At 40.7% G+C, this 22295-nt stretch overlaps 1 protein-coding gene across 1 annotated transcript; it reads left to right on the forward strand.

Moving 5' to 3' along the window:
- Positions 1-485: 485 nt before the first annotated feature.
- On the forward strand, positions 486-22295 carry RAB32 (RAB32, member RAS oncogene family). Its single transcript, XM_069786949.1, has 3 exons — positions 486-957; positions 18090-18367; positions 20727-22295. The coding sequence occupies exons 1-3, from the start codon at positions 729-731 to the stop codon at positions 20874-20876; spliced, it is 657 nt and encodes a 218-aa protein (XP_069643050.1). The 5' UTR covers positions 486-728; the 3' UTR covers positions 20877-22295.

Raw genomic sequence — 22295 nt, forward strand, 5'->3', positions numbered from 1 at the left:
CATGGTACTCCATGGTCCTAGGGACAGGAAACTTGTTTTATGTTGGGTTCTAACAAGGTGTCTGCTCCTTTACTGCTTCGTCGGATGTATTTTTTAAAACAACCACAGAGCGATAAAAAAAAAAAACCACTTTACCAGACGAATTTAGGAACAGAAGGCAACCAGACGTGGCTGTAGGTGTTTGACTGGACTCCTGCAGGCGTGGCGGCGATTTCACCCTCGGTCACCTGAGCCCTTTCACGCGTGACGCCCTCCTCCAATGTCACTGGTGCTCCTGCTACCACCGGCAGCCCGGGCCCGCTCTCCCCGGGCGCTCCCCGGGGCACGGTAGTGCCCCGGGGAGCGCCCGGGGAGAGCGGGCCCGGGGAGCCGGTGTCTCCCCGCCTCGGAGACGGCCCATCCCGGGGCGGGCCCTTCCCCCCGTCCCTCCCCTCCGCCCTCCCAGGCCTTCATAAGCCCGCGGAGTTTCCGCGTCCTGTGACTGCAGTCAGGTGGTGCGTGAGGGGGGTTGACCTTCCCTCCGTTCCCCTCAGCCTTTCCCCTCCCTCCCCTCACCGTCGTGGGCCGGCCCAGCGGGTGAGCCGGTTGGGGAAAAAGTTAGAGGGAAGTTGTCGGCTGGAGAGAAGCAAAAAAAAAAAAAAAAAAAAAAAGTTTTCTAGAGGCGGGAGAGCCGCGGCCCCGGCTGCCCGGCCTCCCCGCAGAGCTGCGCTCCCGGCGGAGGGTCGAGGATGGCCGGCGGGGAAGGAGCGGGCTCCGGCGTGGCCGAGTGCCGGGAGCATCTCTTCAAGGTGCTGGTGATCGGGGAGCTGGGAGTGGGTAAAACCAGTATTATCAAGAGGTACGTCCACCAGCTCTTTTCCCAGCACTACCGGGCCACCATCGGGGTGGATTTCGCGCTCAAAGTCATCAACTGGGACAGCAAGACCCTGGTGCGGCTGCAGCTCTGGGATATAGCAGGTAAGGGACGGGGGGTGGGCGTCTCTCTGCAGGGCGAGAGGAGAGCCCTGGGGGGCAGAGGCCTGTGAACCCGGCTGTCTGGGGTCCCGGGGCCCGGCCTCTGCGGAGGAAGGTGTATTTTGGTTGTGAAGTCTGGTGTCTTGTTTTTCCTCCTTCCCCTCGTTACCTGCAATCCCTCTTGCCTGCATTTGGGGCGTAAGTAGAGGGAGGTTTCTGCGGGAGTGAAATTTTTGGCTTTATAAGCTGTGTGTGCTCCCGTTAGCTGATGTTACAGGGCTCTTGGCTTGGCCCAGGGTCTTACAGCAGTCCTCAAAAAGCGGCTTTGCTCTGCCTGCTGGCTCCTGGAGGGTTCCTGCTCACACTGCTCCTCCTGACCTGCTTGCCGGGGCACTTGTGACCTCGGTTATGACTGTTGCTTGAGTTCATTCATGGTTATGGCCCTGTAGCCCTTGTAGAGGAAATAAATGTCTTCTCCAAGTAGCTTATCTTTAGTAAGCACACCTTACAGGTTAAAGGTAACTCAAATAGCTCAAAATGTCCTCAAAGGAAGCATGCTCAAACTTTGTATGTTTGGAATCACCTGCTTAATTGAAAAGTAACTTGTGTCGCTGCAACGTGGAGTGAGGGAATGGGACTTGTGTTTAGTTCTGCATTCAAATCATGGGTTTGTGTATCAAAAAAGGTATTCTGAGCACACAGAAGCAGAAAAGCCCTGTTCACTTGTCCAGACTACATGTCATTCCTTTTCTATATAGAATTCAAAACTGTTCTTTAGCACCTCTGTTTTAAAGACCCCAATTGTATACCTACCATGGTTGTCTTTGTTTATGCTGTGGTGTTGAATGCCACAGAACAAACTCTGTTTTGCTGTGGTCTTGTAAGAAGTCTGTCCCCTCAACTCCTTAATGATCTCGAGTTGGTATTGCATTTCTAGTTTTGTGTGCAGCCCAGGTATTAACCTGCAGCTCTCTTCATCCCTCTCTACCACGTTCAGAATATCTCCTCGGATACAAAAAAATAGACTTTATTTCAAATGCTGGTGTTTAAGCTTATGCTACTGGAAGATACTGGGGTAACAGCTGGTAGTTACTGTTTCCATGAACTCTAGGCTTTAGCCAGTGGGAGCTCTGAAAAGAGGAAGCGTAGCATGTGGCTGCTGTAACCCTGTGACAGACCAGCTGTACATCACCTTCTGGTCTTTCTAAAGGTTATCTTAAAACGCTTCAAATATGACTCCTCAAACTAAAAAGCCTGCTTCATGCTGCTGTATGCTGAAACACACGATAGATCTTTCTGCTGCTGGCCTGTAAGGGCAAGCTAAGATATCTTCTAATTGCTGTTTTGGAGAGCAAGTAAAATCCTGGCAAGCTTTCTCTTTTGATGTGTCCCTTTTATGGATCAGTTTTAACTTTCTGTAAATCAATTAGCAGTATCAATACGAGCTGCTACAATGCTCTGGATATATTTCAGCAAGTCTGGGGTTCCAAAGATTGAAGCAGGGAGACTGTCAGGATCCTGGGTTTTGGCAGGCTGCCAGGCTTGTGTTTAACTTCTCAGCCCTTGGGTTTCTGGGACTGGGATAGGCTGTGTGCTTTGCCAAAGCAATCTGTTTCAACAGGCTAGGCAGAAACTTAGCTGTAACTTGTAACAAAGTTTGGACCAGAACCTATTTATGCTATGGGAAGTCCTATCAATACACCCATGCATTAATTTAAAGATCTAGAAAACAGTATCTTTCACTCTTGATTATTGCCTATAGTGTATCTTGGACACTGCTAGGTGAAGACTGACTTAAGAGCTGCTGATAAATCCCTGGAGGCTTGTGCTAATATTGCTGATAGATTGAAGAATCCAAATTTTTCCTGTTGCAGAAATATTTTTCCTATTTTATGTTGTGGTGTACTTTTGTATGAAACTCCTGACTAGTCTTTGCCTAGCAACAATGAAAAAGGGAAATGCAACTGTTCTGCAATTTGCACTCCAAACTCTTACGTCTAAGCTGGTAGCTTAGGCTATTCTGTTTCCAAGGGGCTGGGGGTCCTTCCCCAATCAAAAAACAAGACCAAGGAAAGAAGTAATCTTAGTGATTTTTTTTTTTTAATTGGGCTGTGCTTAGTGAGTATGAGAGTAGCAGTTCAGATTCCTACAGAGCTTGACATCTCAGTTAAGCATTAATGATTAAAATAAAGGGGATTTTAGTATCCATAAGGGTTGTTTCATGGTCTTAAAACTGTTGAAGTCCTTGACCTGGGAATGTGTTCTGCAGCTGTCTACATCTATAATCATGAATGTTTCTAAATACCTGAGGATGTTAACAGGCTTATGTAGAAATTCTTAGTTAAGAGAACCAGGTTGAAGATGGCTTCTATATAGTCATAACACATATTCCCTAAAGCGCTTTGTTGAAGTGTGTAACAAAATATCTGAGCATGTGATAGTCATTCCCTTTTAACTCGTGAGCCCAACTGTCTTCTGGCTTTCAAAAGCTCATGTAGATAATTTTCTCTGCTGGTGTGTGCAGACAAACAGCTTTAGATCTCTTGAGTTCTAAATCTTATGCTAAGTAATGTTACATGTGACTTCCCTGCAAGCAATATGGTGCTGGCATTCTGAATTGATTTTTATGCATTTAAAAAGGCTTCTGAATTAAAGTCTAACCCTTAAGCATAGGAAGGCATGTTATTTTTCACTAGGTCAAAGCTTGTACTTAACAGTTCATCATGAAAAGCTTTCCTCAAAGAGCTGGGTGCTGCAATCTAAGGTTCTATTCCTAAATCAATGATAAGAACTAACCATGCAGTTCAATCATCAGCTAAAGATTATAATGCAGATACTGTGCTGGCTTCCGGTGTGATTGTAGCGAAAGTGATGAATGTTGTGCTGTGTATTGCAATGCAGCAGGTTCCTGAGTGACTTCAGTTTCTTATGCTAACTGAGGGGGTTTTTGTGATTAGAAAATTCTATCAAATAGAGCATGACAATGTTACACTGCTTATGCCTTTTTCTGGTGAAAATAGCCTTCTTGTTGTAAGGTACAAAGTAATGCAAATTCCTGCAGCGGAATCAGGGGGAAGGGGTGTGAAATTGTAAAGGGTGAAGAAGGGTACTGCTGTGCCTAGACTTGTGTATTCCAGAAATACTCAGGCATTCTAGTTTTTAGACACAGGTTGTAGCTGCTTGAATAATGGAGATGAAAAAGCTTGGGACTGAGACTGATCAGTTACTGTCAAATTACCTCGGTTGCAGCATGAGGTATTCTGAAGGAAACTGAACAGATTACATGCATGTTCCTACAGGAGCAAAGCTTCTAAACCTTAGCTGCCCTTAGGCATTACTCTTGTTTTTTATCTTGACATGTGGAGTTATGATAAATATCTCTTCCTGGATAAATTCTGAAAGCGTTGGAACTAGGTTAACCCCCTTGATCAAAGGACATAAATATTTGGTGAAATAAACAGGAGATAGGAGTGAGTCATTGTGGTAAAGAGATACAAAACAGAGGAATCTTAATCATAGGGAAGCGCTTTGAAAGTCTATTTCAATACACTGGAGATTCCTACTTGACAAGCATGCTGTTTTAGTGAGTATACTGCACTGACCACAACATAGTGTAGGAGGCGAATACAGCATATTGATGAAACTCAGTCAAATAGCATTGAAAGGACACTTGAAGGATTTTCTGTATCATAAAAACTTTTGATCTGATCTAATAAGACCAGCAACTGAGTAGTGTTAGCTGCTGCTTTATGATCACATTGACTATCACTGTCACTCATACCAGCCTGTATGAACATGCAACTTGCTGGAGGGCAGGGGTGGTAAAAGTCAAAGACGACCACTTGAGCTTGGCTTCTCCTGAAGAATGTCACTAATGACAACTAGCAGACAAATTTGTTTTTAAAGCTTTGACTGAGCAATTCTGCATTAACTTTGGTGTAGTAGCACCCTTCTTCCAGGACTTTATTAGAATTTATTTGGAAAAATATTAAAACTGAAGTAATGCTATAACTGGAAGAGTGTGGCTATAAAATTGGGCAAACAGAAGAGGAATGATTGTACTTCAGTATTGTAAACATGCTCTAAACAAGCTTTCATGAGTTGAATGGTAAGACTTGTAGAATGGAAATTTGTTACTAAACTCTTGTCTGTCTCCTTGAAAAGTTCTGGACTCTAACTTGTTAGAAGTATATACTGGTCCCCAAGAGAATGGAGAAATCAGATGAAGTATTTTGCTCAAATACTAGGCTGAGGAAGAGCTGGAATAACCCATCTTTTCTATGAAGACTAATGAGTCTTAGGTATGTGAGTTGATGTTAAGCTTTTAACTTACTTAGGAAGTTAACTTGCTCTCATCTATAGGAAGCCATGAGAAATGGCAAAGTAAGTGCAGGAAACCATGGATGTGGGAGAAGGAGGAGGATATTATAAAACTTACTTCACAGCAGGGAAGAAAACTTAAACTGAAATGAGCACTTGCAAAGCAAGACAATGAGGGCAAAATTCAAGCCTTCTTGCTTAGATAAGCAGGAGTGATGCTGCACTTGATAAGATTTTCTGTCCCAGTGGAATAAGATCTATCTCCTCTGGAAAGGTGGAGTGCTCGGTAGCTATGCACTTCTGTGGAACATAGCTTTGTACTGTTGTGTATTTTGGTGGCTGAGTTTCAAAGGCACTCAGGCTGTTCCAGTATGTGAGATAGCATATTTCCATGTGAAAAACCTTATAGTTTCAAGCAGCTGTATATTTCAGTTTTTCCTCAGTCTGTGTGTGTGCTACTGACAGAAGATTGCTAAGTTACTTCTATGTGCCAGGTCATTAACTTGTTTCTTGCATTGTGGACTGATTTTATTTTTTTTTAAATAAGGTCTAAAGCAAGCCTTGAGCCATGTTAATACATCCCTGAAAGTCTATAGGGGGCAACCAGAAAATTTCCTCCATTTCTTGTACATACATACATAGCTCTGCCATAGAGGTATGTACTTCAATTGCTTTTTCAGAGGAGTCCCTTCTAAGTATGAAGAGCTTGGAGGTAGTAGTCTTTAAAGGTGGTCAAGGTATTCTTGTAACAACTTGTCCTTACCCACAACACATTGTGAAGCTCAGTGTAGGGATTAAAATGGCAACTCCTGCAAAGAAACCATTAAAAAAATTGCTTAGCTGTGTGCCTAGTGCAAGTGAGCATAGGGTGGAGGCAAGACAATTCAGGCATAAGCTGCCCTCAACTGTGGTTTTTTCCCTCACTGTTATAAAGATACTTAATGAGTGAAAAATGTGCACATAAATAACTGCATCAGAAATAGATGCAGAACTTGGACCTCAGAGATTTTTCAGAAACTGACGAGTTATTTCCTAGTTTATATGGTGATGAAGGTTCCAGCACCAGCTGCCTTCATGTGGAGATGGGAGCACTGTTGTTTTGCTAACAGCTGAGGCAGGTCAGAAAACTCCCAGTCAGGGTTGGAGAATCTTTTATGTGATTAAGTCTCCAGACTGATGAAAAAGATTTGGAAGACCTGTGACCAATTTCTGAATGCTTCCTGCTCACACATTTAAGTATAAATCTTATGTGAGAAAAATTACTTAAGCATGATGTTGGCTGGAAACATGCAAGGCTAGCAGATAAAGTCTGAGGAGGGGAAAGTAGAAGGCGTGTTCATGTTGAAAGGTTTTGAACACTGTCTTAGAAGCAGTAGAGCCAAGAAACTTAACTGAAGGTGTACTGTATGTTTCCTTCTAGTAACCACCCCTCTGTGGGAAATCTTGTGTGGGTGTCCTTTCTTGTGACTCTTCTGCAATAGCTGAATTAGTTATGAGCTTTCAGTTGAGAATGACTTGCTGTGCTTGGAGCTCTACAGCTAAGTATCCAAATGTTAAACTTGTTTCTCTATGGTATGTTTCCAGCCTTCAGATGTCGCTGAATACAAGCTCTGGATGTCAACATGCTTGCTTTCTTGGAGTTCTTCTGTTTAAGTACTTTTTTCTGAAATGCTATCAAGCAAGGTATGGTTATTGGTCTTGCTGATGAAGTAATTTCCTTGTCTTACCCGTGGGGTACTGAATCAGTCATATTGGTGAAGGTTCTTGTGCTTAGTACTGTATTACATAGCAACTCAAAGTACTGTATATGTTATCTGGAACTAAACTTCTTAAAGCCTGTGTGCTGATGGAATTCTGTAAGCATATGGGAAATGTTACTGTCTTGAAGTTGGTGTTGTAAGGCGGTTCAGTATGGTAATTTTGATTATGCAAGACGGGACTGTTCAGTTAATTTTCAGTTAAATGGTAGAATTGAGACAGATGTTCTTTGAGTGTCTTGGAAATAAGCTTAGAATTTCACCATAGGCTTTTCTAGGTGCCTTGCAAGAAATGGGGTTAAAGATGTGATCTTAGAAGACCACCTGATCTACTACAGGCTTAAAAGAAAGTTTGCTGTATTGATCTCGCTGGTACTCTTAGTTTCTGTCAACAATGGAAATGTACTTAGTGCTTGAGCTTCTAATCACTATGGAATAGATGGAGCTTCAGCCTTATTTTCAAATAGATATGGTTCATATCATATATAGCAGTTGCTCAGAAGCTTTATCCTTTCTACAAGATCACAATGAAAATGCTTCCCTAGTGCTCTGATACAGAGAATAAAGGATGGATGGATGGGTATCCATCAAATGGGCAGGGGGGAAGCTACCTTGAATGGAAATGGTACCTAAGTTCTTATGTGCAGTACAGCAGACAGGAGGAAAACCAGTATGTATCACACATCATAACTAATTTTTGAGTCAGATTATAAAACAAACTAGAAATCATTAACTTACATTGATCATAAACTTTGAGGCAACTATTGGCTAAATTCTTGCCCTTCGTGTAATACTGATTCAAGTAGTCAGAAATTAAGCTGGTTTTACAAGTCAAGTGCATTACCCTTCGGAGGTGAATGGGTGGAGACAATATCAAATATATAGTTTTCTCTTAATGTATGGAGTTTACATGAATGTAAATCAACATCTATCAATTTTCCTTGCATCAGTGTTGCAGCTCCAGGGTCTTGGTGTCTTCACCTTATTTATGTCTCCACTTTGCCTCTTACCAGTTTGGTTTGCTTCATATGCACACTAGGACAGGGTGTCATTGAAGTATCTGTACACAAGTACAATTTGAGTTAGCTAGTGTTGGGAAGGGGTTGTCCTCAGCTGATTACCTGTCTCGTGAAATGCAGGAAAGAAAATAATCTAAGCTACCTGGTTCCAAAAAAGGCTCCATGCTGTATAAAATAAGATTCTTCCCTTCAGTAATGAGCAAGGCCACTGGGATTCAGTCTCACAGCTGTGGGAAATACCTTCCTTGAGCTCTGGTGGTAACCATTGCCTTGCTTTTGCAGTCTGTTGTAAGCTGTTCCCTCCAAATACTCACTTCAGAGGTTCTGAAGTGTGATATGCCATGTCAGAAGGAAGTGATTTGCAGTGAGGGAATTTATTTATGCTTTCCTATGCTTTCATAGGTCTTGTGAAATTCTTCCAAGTGTTAAAGCTAGCATGACCACCAGTAAGCAGTGACTACAAAGCACAATGTGCTTCTCAAGCTACCTGTGGTAGCATGTTAGATGTTCAGAGTTCTCCTCTGGCTATGGAGACACAGAACAAAGGTAGATGGGTTGGTAAGATTATGCTTTGAAAAATGATGGGATTTCAGGTGTTTATAGAGCTTAACTCTGTCTAGAGAAAGCATAGCAAATTTTCAGAAGCACTGACTTCTAGATTAGCAGCAAATGAAACCCAATATTCCTTATTGTATGGATTTTAGCAGCTTTTCAAATAATAGATTAAAAAGCAGCCTCCTGAGTGTCACCGCAAACAGCTTATGGGAACTTGTTCTTTAAATGATCCCAAGCTAGAGTGCTAGGTAGAGAAAAGTGGCAGCTATTTGGTACAAAATTCCAATCACACACAATGTGTCATGACACATTGACTATTTTAGAGATTAACATTTTTTCAGTCTCGTGATAAAGTTGTTCTTGAGACAAACTGACTTTAGACTTGTTCTCCTGTGTGCTGTGAACTGCTGTAGTACCACGCAGCATCGCTTTTAAGTACACAGTACAGTTCTGGCTGCATGACAGCACACCAAAGGAGATGGATTAGAGGGTGTCAGGCATGAAATAGCTTAACTCTTGCTTGTTAGTCTCTTGGATGACTTGTTTAGGTAAGTCTAGTTAAAGAAATGTAGGAAGTTCCAATTCATTGCACTAATTGGACTATGCCAACTTTTTCTGAATACCAACGCAAGGAGAGTTTTTCCATGTGTGCTGCATTTGACAGCTAGTTAGAAATCATTTAGCTTGGTTGAACTCTACTTTTCTGGGGATGGAAATCTAGTGCTTAGTCAGGGACTTCCTCTCTTGTTAGTTTGCAGTTTACCAAAGATGCAAGCAAAACAAGTGAAACTTTGTTATACAAACATGACTGTCATACTTTTACACACATTCGATGCGGGACGAAGCCAGTTGAACAGTAAGTGCAGGGTATTGCCTCTAAACTTCTTAAAGACAAGACAGTAAGCTGTTAAAGTCAGTTTGGACAATCTTAAATCGTTAGATTAGCCCAAGGCTACAGGCAGCAGTGAAAAGTTTATCAGTCTTGCTGTGAAATTCCCTGTGAGAGCTGTGCGATTGTTTGAGGAAGGCTTTCTATCTTTGTGAAGGAGAATGGTGTGCTTTTTCCATCTCTTAGGATGATAGATGTGGTCAGCATTCCTGATGGAAATTAGGTGTTTAACTTCTGAGCACTTGCACCTCAGCGCTCTTGTTGTTTTACTGGTAGTAAACAGGACTGTCCTGCTTGAGAATAAAGTGTAATGACAGTGAACAGTGAATGGAAAGATTAGTCACTGATTTTTGAAAATTCAGGTAGCTAACAAATTGTTAGGTTAGAAACTGGCTGTGTTGTGCCATGAAACTTTAGAGAAAACTACCTCCTACTAATTCAGAATGAAATAGTGACTTTAAGAACATGTGAAAACAGTGTTATGATCTAAACAATCAAACTACTGCTGCACTGGAATTTATATTCTTCAGTGACTTTTCAATTACTTCAGAGTCTCTCATACATACTCTATATATAGTATACTGTGGATGTCAGGTCTCTGACACTGTCTCATTCAGCGGAACTGCTTTAACTGCACCTTGCAACTTTCTAATGTAGACATAACCAGAGGACCAAATGTTACCTCTTATGGTAATGTGGGAGTCAGCTGAACAGACATTAACTGGCTGGTTACCTTTTCCCCTGAAGACCATTCTTCTGAAGGGTTTGGGACAATTCCTGTTGGGAAGAGGTTCATCCAGTGGTCAGTTAACTTTCCCATTGCACCTTTAGTAAGAAAGGACACTAGCAATTCACCAAAAAGCCTCTGAGGCTGCTTTTGTCTGTTAGAAACTATAAGAGCTGCAGTCAGGGAAACTGTTTCTAGTACTGCCTAATACAGGAAGATATAATATTCTTGTAGTTCTTGCTTTTTAACCTCTTGGTGTTTGCCACCAGAACCACAAATACAAAATATTACTTCCACAGTGGTGGAAAGTAAAAGTCAGGCTAGATGTGCCTTTAACACTTACAGGTTTCTAATATCTGCTGGAGCTGCTAGTATAGTTCAACACCTCTGTGGTTTAGACACGTGGCAACTTTGCACTAATAGCTTAAATGGGTAGGAGTGAGGAGTTGGAGACCCATCTAGTATTGACAGTCTCAGAGTCTGTCTGCTCTCAATCTACAGCTGCTACCCATGTGAAAAAGCAGGTAGACACACTTGAGCATGTCCTGTAATATTGATAGTGGTTTGGTTAACCTACTTCTTGCTGAATAACAGATTCATTCTAATTGGGTAAGACAGTTCTGGGACAAGCTGTGCTGGTTTGGGGAGAGGGGGGAATGCTGTCAACAGTGGTAGTTTGCCAGTAACATATTGATATATCTGGCTAAAAAGGAGCCTCAGTCAGCTCACACCTGACCCTGGTAGTGCTAAAATGTATGTTGGATGTCTGGAGAACTGGGAGATGCATCCTCAGGGCAGTTCTGGATATTTGCTGTATTGTGCCAAACATCCAGCTGTAGGACCAACAGGCATACAGAGTGTAGTTTGTTCTTGCCTGTGGCTCTTAAAAGACTTAGGTGAGTTTTGAAAGCAACAGTGGCTCTAACTCAATGAGAGGATTGGGCTGCATGCCCAGCCATTTTGGATGGTGCTTTAGCTTAAATCTACCACACGAATGGCATAACTTTACTGAGAGTTGGAATTGTAAATAAGGACCTGCCACTTAGATGTTCCTTGATGTTGGTATGTGAAAGTCTGACCCTAGAAATTCAGGGAGTTGCTTTACAAAAGATTTTTCTCTAACACAACTGGAGCAGGGAGGAGAGTGTTCATTAGGTTAGGCCTTCCCTTGGCAGAAGGAAGACTGGAAAAAAGGGATTTCGCTTACTGTTGAATTGTGGGGTCTTTTTTCCTGTCTAGGTTGAATAAAAACTCAAATGTCTCATGGTCCTGGAAGTTGTCTGAAATGGCTAACTTGCGGCGTTTGGCACTGAAGCCTAAATAGTGGCACTGTGCTTGCACACTGTGTGGCCGATAAGGTCAGAGCAGTTGATAGCAAGAACCTAAGAGCTGTGGTGTTAGCAGTCAAATTGGAGTTAATCTGACTGTCACTAATGACCCTTCTTGAATTTTGGCATGACTAATTGACTATTAGTGGTCATGGTAGTAGTTGATCTGAGAACCCTGCTCACAATGGAAGGAGTATGTTCAAGTATTCCCAGACTAAAACTGATTTATTACAATCATTCACTATAGCTTAATAAGCATCCTGTGAGTTCACTGCAGTGCATAGTACCTGTTGACAGAAAAGCAGAATAACTGAAACACACTCGCAGGATGCTACTTCTATGCATTTTGAACTGACTTAATTTGATTCACTAGGTCTGTTAATAATTTTCTTCACTACTGCAGTATTGCTGGATAGTTTTTCTGGCTTGGTTTTGTAGATTAAACTTTTCCTGTGTGGTATATTACTTCTTTCTGTTGAACTTAAACTGCCTTTTAAACTAACTGAACTCTGAGTTTCAGCATTCCAAAGGACGATGTTGGCAAGAGCTGCTTGGCTTTATTCATAAACTGAAGACTTTTTGCTGTTTATCATCAGACTCCTGACAACTCTGTATTATTGGGTCCAGGAAAAAACTTCAAAACTTCATTGCAATGGTCTTCCACTTAGTAGCAAACAACTTTGGAATAAAACTTTTCGGCTAGTTGTGCATTGACTTTTGGGTGACTGCAGTCTAGACTATACATCTATAGTTTAAGATTATTTGATGTGGAACTGCCAAACTTATTAAAATCAAGTTTTGAGCTCTGGCCACCCATTAAACTGATTAACCTGTCAAAGATGACTTGAACTAACATTACTTCAATGAAAGAAACTATTTGTTCCATCATTCTTCCAGCTGTCAGGCTTTTAGAACCATTGGTCATCTTTCTCTTCCTCATTAATGACACAGTTTTGGGAGGATGCCAGAACCATTAGTCTCATCTGAAAGAGAAGAACTCTGAAGAACTTCGTTCAGTTCTCCATCATTATTTCTGATGAGATGTTAAGGGTTTAAATGCAACTAACACAGATCTGGTTTCTGGGTTCTGTGGATTCAGGTAAGACTAAGCTTAGATTTTTACAAGGTAGGGAACTCATGCTATACAGTTGGTATTGACAGAAGTAAACCAAAATTTGCCTTCACAGCAAAAAAGTATAGCTGGGGAATCTTCTTCTAGATGGGCCATTTTACTCTCCTTGAGTAAGTTCTTGTTCATATAAACTACATATTAAGCATATTAAGGCTTCTAGGTATGACAAGTATTCTGGGAGAAGGAACCCTGACAAAATTAGTATCATGCATATCCAGCAGTCATTTGTACATTTAACTTGCTTTTTCTAGCCTCAATTCCCATTGCATAGGAGGAGTTAAGAGCAGAAATAATGGTAGGAGTGTAGGATATCTCCTGCTAACTAAAAGCAAGAACTACCACAATGATGATTCACACTGCTGTGATAAACAGGACTGTTGTTTATTCCCAGGAATAAACACTGGGAAAGATTGCTGCAGAAGCTCTTTAAAATGTACTTCAAGGCAAGGTTGGCACTGGCTGAATCTTACAATGATAACTTATCTTTTGCAGTAAAGGACAAAGATAAAGCTTCTAATGTCAGCCCTGGCTGTAATATTTTTCATGTAGTTTTTAGCTTACAGTTTACCCCTCTTATAATGTAAACTGGGAAGCAAGAATAGCTCTCAATCTCTGATATAGTTTTAAACTAAACTTAATTCCTGTGATGCTGCTGTAGGGAACTGTTATTAGTTCCTGATGCATGACATTATGCAAGTATTTCACTGAATGTTGTTGCAATTACTGGAAAATACGGTGACAATATGTGCCGAGTCATTTAGAAGTGAAAACTTTGTGGTGAGAGAATGCAGAACTTTGCATTGCATGCAGCCACTTCCATACCCCCAGACAAAACCTCTGATCCCCATGACTGTACTGTAGCTTTGCTCCTCATCTACACCTGAATCCCTAAAACATGGAGAAAGTATAACTTTGTGGTACCATCAGGCTTATGTCAAGGCACTAGACCTACCAGAATGATTAATCCTATGATGTCCTTTCCATACTGCTGTAGTAAGCAAGTAGATATCTTCCTGTCTTCTTCCTTCCATGGTTATACACACTGGAGATTTTAAGTCTAGTTTCATCTGATCACTTCTAGCCTTTTTCCCCTCTGGGTGTATGATCCACTTTCTGCACTGCTCAACACTGTTCTCGCACATGGTGAAATGACTACAGCAAAAATTCTGTTGGACATAGTAAAGGGAATGATAAATCCCTGGCTGAACTAAGCATGGCAAAAATTGAGTAATTTTGTTTTAATAACAAAGAATGATGTTCAGACTCCAGACTTTGGAGGAGTAGTGTGTTGTACAGTTTGCTTTTTCTGTACGAGTTGTTTTGCAAGCAGAAAAGCACTTGTAAAAGCTTTGCCTGAAAGTCCTGTTAAATTTTCAAAATGCTGTCTAGAATGTTCTGTATCCCCTACAAGAAGCTCAGCATGTGCATTGTCAGTAATAACAAGATTATAAAGAAAATCTACTCACTTTATACTGAATTCTCTTCCTGCCTCATGCCATATACCTTTTACCACAACAAAACTCTTATGTCTTATGCGAGCCATGTGTTATTGCTTCTGTCATCTTTCTATGGAATAAAAAGAATATATCCATCCTCATTAGGCCTCCAGACAGGATGGAAGAGCAGTTGTAAACTAGTACGCAGGTCAGGTTTATTGTCAGTGAATGTGAATTCTAGAGGTGAAAGCAGCTCTGTAATAAACTGTTTTGGAGTTTGGGCTACTTTAGAAAAGGGCAACACTCGTACTGGAATGTATTTGGCCTATTAAAAGGCATTGATCTCTAATACTACAGTGGTGTCGAGCTTGTGAGCTCCAAATCCTCCTTATGCAAAGCTTAAATCTAAAAAGTAAAAGCTTTTATGCTGATATGCATATCAGTTGTCTGCTTTCACCCAAACTTAAATTACAGAAGAATATGTATTAATGTTTTTCCAAATCTAAAACTTATACTAGAAGAGAAAAATTTCAACTTCTATCAATAAAGCCAGCTAGAAATAATACTTAAAGGATTGTTCTGGACAGCTGAAGCCCATGTTTTCTAAATGACTGCTGTAGAGTACAAGATAAAGTACAGTTCAGTGCAGGTTACATTCCTACCAGAACTGCTGTCTTCTCACACAATGAGAAAAGCTACCGTACAAAGCTAACCTTCTGCATTATTCCAGAGCTCCTGAATCTGCCACTTAGCACAGCCCCTCTTGCAGTGGCCTTTCTCCTGGTTAGGACCCCATGAGGGGATTCAGCTAGTCTGCTGCTCCGCTGCAAGACTCTTATTGCCTTTCTGGTATCACATATCTGGCAGGAGGCTGAGTGGTGTTAATGCTTCATATAGGCTGGGGGATACTGGGGCACGAGAAGTCACTAGTGTCAAGGAATGAACTGCCAGGCAATCTTGGTTGATTACCAGTCAATGCAGCTCTCCAGCTCATTGTATATAAAGGCATTGGGCCAGGTGGGTGGGGAAGACTGGCTATGGTAAGTTGATGGAAATTCTTTTGGAAATGGAATTGATAAACTTATCTGAGTGATGATCAGACTTTCTGGCCAAGGCTAGTCCCCTTGTTATTTCTTTAAGAAAAACCATTTGGTGGTGTTTAGGACTCTTCAAGTTTGATTATGATATGAAGTTTGGAACTTTGTTTCTTTTCTTTGGAAGCTATATGTGATGCTGTACTAATTCAATCTTTCATACACCTTAAATGCACTGTGTTGTCCAGATTTCAGCAAGGGTTATTGCTCTAGGAGGCTAATGTGGCCTGCTTGCTAACTGTTCTTTATCTTTAAAGCTTTTTTTGGATGGCAGGGCAGTAGACAGGAAGGGATTCAGTCAATGGCAATGTCCTTCACTGTAGTAACTGATCACAGCCATGTTTACTTACAGCATGCACAGCTATCTGAGAAATGGTAACTGCCTGATAACCTTTTCTGCAATTCCCAAATAACTTAGTTTTCATGCATAGTGATTTTGCTGTCTTTGCTCCTTGCTGGTAACAGTCTAGCAACCCTTTCTGCAACTAATCAATGCAACTTAATTTTCTTCTGTAAACATCCACCAAGTTTTTGGAAAAACTTACAGCCTTAATTAAAGAAAGACTGAAATCCCCACAGATCTCCAGCAACTGAATAGGGAGGACTAGTGGGACTGTTCCCCTTGCTGCTTCAGATTCATGTACAGTCTCATATAAATACCAGCAAGTGGAGTTCATTTCTAGAATATTTTGGGGCCAAACTGAAGAAATCTTTCTGTAAAAGACTGAGATTGGTGCAGAGCACTGTAGATGTTGAGATTACACTGTTTGTTTTGTGGGCCCGTCCTATGGTGTGAAGGGATATACTGCCTGAATCGGACACAAGACTCAGTGCTTTAGCACAGTCGGAGGTGTTCCCATGTCGCAGGAATCAATGGTGAGACTGATGGCTAAACAAATGGGGAAGCTGAGAAGGAGCTCCTCATAGCTTGTGTGGTGCCATATGCAGTGACTGGCTCAATGTAACTAAATTTGACCCTGTGCAACTCCCTTTAAAAAGAAAATCCCCACAATCTAAAGGTGAAGCTTCTTTAGATGTGACACAATTGGTCTGCAGAATTAGCAAAAGCCTTCTGGCCAAATTCTTTCCTAATGGTATTTGATTCATGAAAACAGTGGGCACATGGTAGAACAATTTGTAGTAAGGCTATACCAAAAACAGCTTTTGGGTATAAGAATCCAGCCTGGAAAGGCCTAGGGGGACAATGTGAATCTCTTGTATACAAAAGTTCTGTATACACTGTTTAGGAGACTTGTATCAGCGATGTGTCTCTCCCAGTGACGTCGTCACTGAGATGCAGGCTTGGCGCCTGGCTTGTTGGCCTTGGAATCCATGGCATAAATGCTGCTTTCAAAACTTGAGCTTTGAATATGGAGGGAAGAGCTTTCCTCTTGCATGCTCCTTGTTCTCACACAGGGGATGATGAGCTGGTAGTGAAGAAATTCATGCGTAACTTCCACTCCTCAGAATATGCTGGTTAGTGATGCTGTTTTATGCGATATCATAGTTTAACATTGAACAGCCAGAAGTAGCTTTGTAGAGCTTTATAGTTCTCTGGAACTTCACTGTAGCTGCTGCTGCTTTTAGGCAATTCTAACAACTCCTTAGTCAACCTTTTTTGATCAGGATGTTTATAGGGAATGAGCTAATTGGTACACTGAAGTACTGACATTAAAATGAGGCAAGTGAGCTAGAAAAACATGCTGTTGAACAGGATCCCTTGCCAAGTTCCTTCACCTAATGAATTTCTGGCTCTTTCTGAGATGACAATACCCAGTTCTTGTAACTGTTTGGCCTTGCTAATCAAAGGTGGACTTGAATGTTTATAAACAGAGGACAACTATGTTTCCAATTAAAATTCTTACTTTCTCTATCTATTCTAAAACAGCATATGCACTAAATGCTAAAAGCTGAAGTAATGATACACTATAAAATTAAATTATAAAGTGCAGGGACTACTTTCCCAATGAAGACTTCTGAACAAAGCAGAAAGCTATTTTAGCAGCCTGAACTTCCCAAGCAACATGCTACCACTTGACACAGCTATGCGTACTTGAGTACCAACACAGCATGGTAGTCTGACCTTCGAAATGGAAGAATAACTGAACTGGCACTGTAATTCACATTTTGAGTATACTGACTACTGTACTTAAGAAAACACTTTTCTAGTTTACTTGCTGACCATTGGTTTTCATCTGGATTTCTGTTGTGAATAATTGTACTTTAATTATTCTGATAATCTTGTTTCAAATACTGGGATTGCTGTAGAACTCCTAGTTGGAAATTATTCCAGAGAAGGTCTTAGACTTAAAAGATGAAGTCAAAGATAACAGGCTTAGCTAGAACTGTTAAACTAGCTCATTTTGAGCTTGTCCACAAGGAAAAAATCTATAATATAGGTGACTTGTTCAGAAGATGCTTTGAAGGCTGTTAGCCTCGGAGCTTGTAGAAACCTTTGTTGCTTACCCTTCAGAAAAATACTCTGAGTTTGCTTAAGTCTTTAGCTGAAGTAACTAGATTTATATCTAAATCTTGCAGAAGTTTTTTGATGAAAGAATGATTTGCGTATAGCTGTGCTGGTAGTGGTTTTAGGCATTACTTCTCAAAGAACACTACTCAACAAATAAGTTTAAAAAAAACAAATTCAAAGTGGTAGTTGAGATTGCAAACTGATTTTAGCATCTGACTTGTTGTGTATAATAGCCATTATGGCTATTACAATGAGCTTACATAGGATAGAAGAGGCAATGTTGTATGAACTAGGTGACTAGACCTGAATGCCAAACTCGTATGTACTACCCTGGTACAGAAATCCATCTACATTGACTACAGTTCATGCTTAAATATAAATATTCTCCATCGCTGTCTTTTCTTTCAGGCCAGGAGCGCTTTGGAAATATGACCAGAGTATACTACAAAGAGGCAGTTGGTGCTTTTGTGGTCTTCGATGTCACAAGAGGCTCCACTTTTGAGGCTGTTTCAAAATGGAAGCATGATTTGGACAGTAAAGTACTACTTCCCAATGGCAGCCCCATCCCTGCTGTTCTTCTTGCAAACAAGTGTGACCAGAAGAAAGATGGCAGCCAGAATCCCTCTCAAATGGACCAGTTCTGCAGAGAGGGTGGCTTTGTTGGATGGTTTGAAACATCTGCCAAGGTGAGCATAAAGAAACATGTTTTAACTCTTCTAAGTATTGGCAGAAATATGGATGAATATAGCCATGTGGGGAATAAAATTATCCAGTATAAGAAGTGACAGTAAAGTCTCCAACGTTCAGCAAAAGTTGGAAGTGATGTGCAGGCTACTTCACTCCTGAGGAAGACCTGCAGCATATTTGGTTTAGATTAGAACTCCATCTTAAATTCAGAGACCCTTAAAACTAACTGGAAACTTCAATTAACTGAGTTTAAGTTGTTTTTCATATTGCATGCATCAGGATCAGAGTAATTCTTCAGATGTTAATACTACTAAATGCTGATCAAACTATTCAAAAGAATCAAGTAATCTTTAGGTGCAGGTTTTTAAATTGCAGCCTCTGTCTTCACTGTTGCATGTAGGAAGTTGCAAGACTCTACAAGTGAACAAGCTATTTCCTCACTTGTTATTACCTACCCAGATGGTAACATTGTCACTAAAGCACTTTTCTATTTTATCAGGCAGTTTCAAGACTGAACTGGAGAAAACCAAATTGTTCTGTATAGTAACTTAAGCTAAGATGGACAGCTGCTTTATTCAAACAGCTCTGAGTAACTTCATATATTGTACACTTTTAGTGTAGAGGCTTGGTCAATGTGCAGATAAGCTTGCAGTAGCTTAGTTGGCAGTGAAATCCAACAGTTCCTTAAAACTCGACTGATCCTTAAAATGAAAGGTTCCTCTAGATAAAGACAATGTGGCCAGATTACTGGTCTGGCTAATAACTCCTTTATATGGTAAGCTAAACCTCAAGGTCCCTCTTTTCCCTTGGCTTGCGTACTTCCTTTAACTGCTGCTGATGAACTGGCACAAAATGATGCTTAGACAGCTCTTTTAAAGAAAAAAGTTTAAGACAAATATAAGAAATAAAGTAACAAGCCTCTTTCTGATAAATTTAAAAGAAGGGTACGCAGTGACAGGAATTGGTTAAATTAGCTAATAATTCATTTTCATTTGAATAAATAATTCCCAAACCCACTCATCTGTTCCTAAAAAATCACGTTTTAAGGCTCTTTATACTCAAAAAGTATACCAAGATTCTCCTTTGCGTTGTCTTCCCTGAAGCTTCACCTGCCCATAACACTGCTATGTATAAACTTCAACATGGGTTAAAAATAAATGCATGTAACATTGGAACAAAACCTAACACGGGAGGGTAGTGACAGCTTGCATTTTAGGTGGCATTAAGACATGACAATGTAAAACATGGTTCTTGGTCTCTTGGCAGAGAAAAGTCCAGACAATATTAGTCCTAGTTCAGTTATGAATTGACTTGCTTAGGACTCTGAAGAGGTGTAGTTTAAATAGCTTAGCAAAAATTCAGGACAGCTTTCTTGTTTCTTAAGCATACCAGATCAGTTTATGGTTTTAAGTCCTGCCCACTTAAATATCCTGATAATCTGCTTTTGCCTTTCTGCTGGAACTGATACTTGAATCTTCAGTCTAGTCATCAGTAATATACGTCCCACTCCCTGTGGGTTAGGGAGAACATTAAAGGCAGAAGAACTGCAGAGAGTATAAACATTCATAGAAAAATCTTATGAACATCCTCACATTAAACTGAGGAGAATCCTCCTCTGCTCTGGGCAGGCAAAAGTGCCTATTTGCAAACTGCCAAAAGCAGTTTATGGCTGACAACCACAAGCTTGTAAAGTGCAGTAGTGATGGGTCAGATGTTCTCATGATCTAACCTTGCTCTTGTAGAGTTTAGGTCTACAATTATGAAGACAGAAGAGTATACTGGGTTGGTACTTCCTTTGGAACCAAAGATGAGCAATTCCAAACGTGGCAGCCCTGTGGTGAGCTATGAGGTGGACCAGCCAGGTCAAAGCTGTGGCCAAAGGCCCCTTTGCACTGGCCAGCTTGGTCCATCAGTAACTGAGATACCTAGAGACGTATTTCATCACCTTCTTTAGAGTGTATGTGAAGGTACTTTTCAAACCATGCACAAGAAACTGTAGAGTGGCTAGATGAGGCACCCTGATTTAGCTGGGGTTTTGAGGCTGTTAGAAAAGGTCCTTTTACATAAATAAGTGCAGCAGCAGAAGAAAAAGGCCCCAAAAGGTAGAAGACTACTATGAACAGTGTAGTTGCCTATTATCTTTCCTGATGCAGAAAAGACACCAACTGCCTATGAGATTAGACTTGAAGTATCCTGTTTGTAATATGGGTGAATAACTTTGTCTCAAAACTTTCTGGTAACTTTTTTTGAAAAAAGCAAAAAAAGACTGTAGAAGAATTTTTGTATTTGGCCAGCTTCTAATGGGAATGTGGGACTGTTTCCAAAAATAACTGACTTCTTTGCTTTCAACATTTTTAGGACAACATCAACATAGATGAAGCTGCTCGATTCTTGGTGGAAAACATCCTTGCCAACTACAAAACCTTTCCTAATGAAGAGAATGATGTGGGGAAACCAAAACTGGACCTAGACCCATTGAAAGCAGAGAGTAAATCACAGTGCTGCTAATGCTACCACTGTTCAGTAAATGTGATGGGATGAGCAGCAAGACTGTTCCTTAAATCAAACTGCTGCTATGGTGCTGCATTGTGACAATCCATATGGGGTGTCTGGTATTATCTGAATAGGTGATTCTTGTGGGTGTTTACATATTCTTGTTTAGCATGAAACTGAGTATCTTGTGGGTTATCCTTCCACTTGCTTGAGTGGCTGCATCTAAGTCTGATTAGTGTCTTCTTGAGAACATAAGGTAGTGTTTACACTCCTAAAAAGGAACAAAGACAACATTCAGTGTCTAGTTTGCTTCTAGGGCATATGCTGCATTCCAAACAGGACTCACTCATCATGGTTTTAGCTGAACAGACACTTGCACCTTTAAAGTAAACTTTTCCTTTGTCACCAGTACTGTCCCACTTTAGCCTTCTCACCTACACACTTGTCCCTATTTATTATCCCCCACCATGAGGATCTAGTTCTCCTGGATCAAGACATCCCAGAAATCTTGAAGGGGCCAATGACAGATGGAAGGTATCTTTCTCAGTGTGCTCACTAGGACTGAGTGAAGTAGATGGCTTTTACCACTGAGTAAGAACAAGATGGGTGAAGGATTGTACTTAACAGGGGAAAGGCATGGTTATAGAATTACTAACAAAAATGCATCCCTAGCCATTTAAGGCAGAATATTTTCAGCTAATACTTTACATATGAAACACATTAATGAATACAGTTTTACTGCTGGCACATAGCTATGGTAACCTCACCCATATGCACATCCACAAATAAACATCCAGTAACTTTTTCATGAACTAACACTGAAAACTTTACCAAGAGTTCAAAAAGTAAATATCTTACTATCCTGTGATAATGAACTTCCTTCTTTTTCCTTCTGTCTTGAGATGGTTGTGAATACCATGAGGAAGGAGAGAGGTCTTGAAGGAAATAGCTTAACTGGTTCTTGCTAGCCTATCAAAAAACCCCCAAAACCCAAGCTCTAGCTTTTTCAGTTTTAGAACAGTGCTGCACTCTTCTGACTTGGAACTGGTGAACTGGCTTACCAGTTTGTAACTCTATATACTGAGATGCTTATGTTTCCTTGTTATACATATTTTTGGCAGCAAGTGAAGATCAAAAGGATTAGAGAGATTTCACCATTCTTGAATATGTTCTGGAACTCTGGGTCTGCTTGGCTGAAAGGCTTTGAAGCTCCCCTTTATTTTAAGGGTTTCTTCTGTCCTGGTACCTCATTGCTACTGACTTCAGAAGTCTTATCTTGCTTGGTCTGATGGTGCTGATGTTTACTTAAACATTAGCATGAAGTATGTGCCAGATTGGATATACTTTAATCTGTATTGAGATTTCCTAGGCTGTCTTTTTTTCTAAAGAGTAACATACTTTTTAAGAGACAAATAAATATATTTGGGCATCTTA

Source organism: Haliaeetus albicilla, chromosome 7 (genome assembly GCF_947461875.1).
Source record: "Haliaeetus albicilla chromosome 7, bHalAlb1.1, whole genome shotgun sequence".
In the NCBI taxonomy this organism is placed as follows: domain Eukaryota; kingdom Metazoa; phylum Chordata; class Aves; order Accipitriformes; family Accipitridae; genus Haliaeetus; species Haliaeetus albicilla.

Excerpts from the sequence above, each read along its gene's own strand:
- RAB32 (XM_069786949.1), top strand. The coding sequence starts at position 729 with ATGGCCGGCGGGGAAGGAGCGGGCTCCGGCGTGGCCGAGTGCCGGGAG. Across the intron at positions 958-18,089 it reads GCAGCTCTGGGATATAGCAG|GCCAGGAGCGCTTTGGAAAT; the intron begins GTAAGGGACGGG and ends CTTTTCTTTCAG. Across the intron at positions 18,368-20,726 it reads GGTTTGAAACATCTGCCAAG|GACAACATCAACATAGATGA; the intron begins GTGAGCATAAAG and ends CAACATTTTTAG.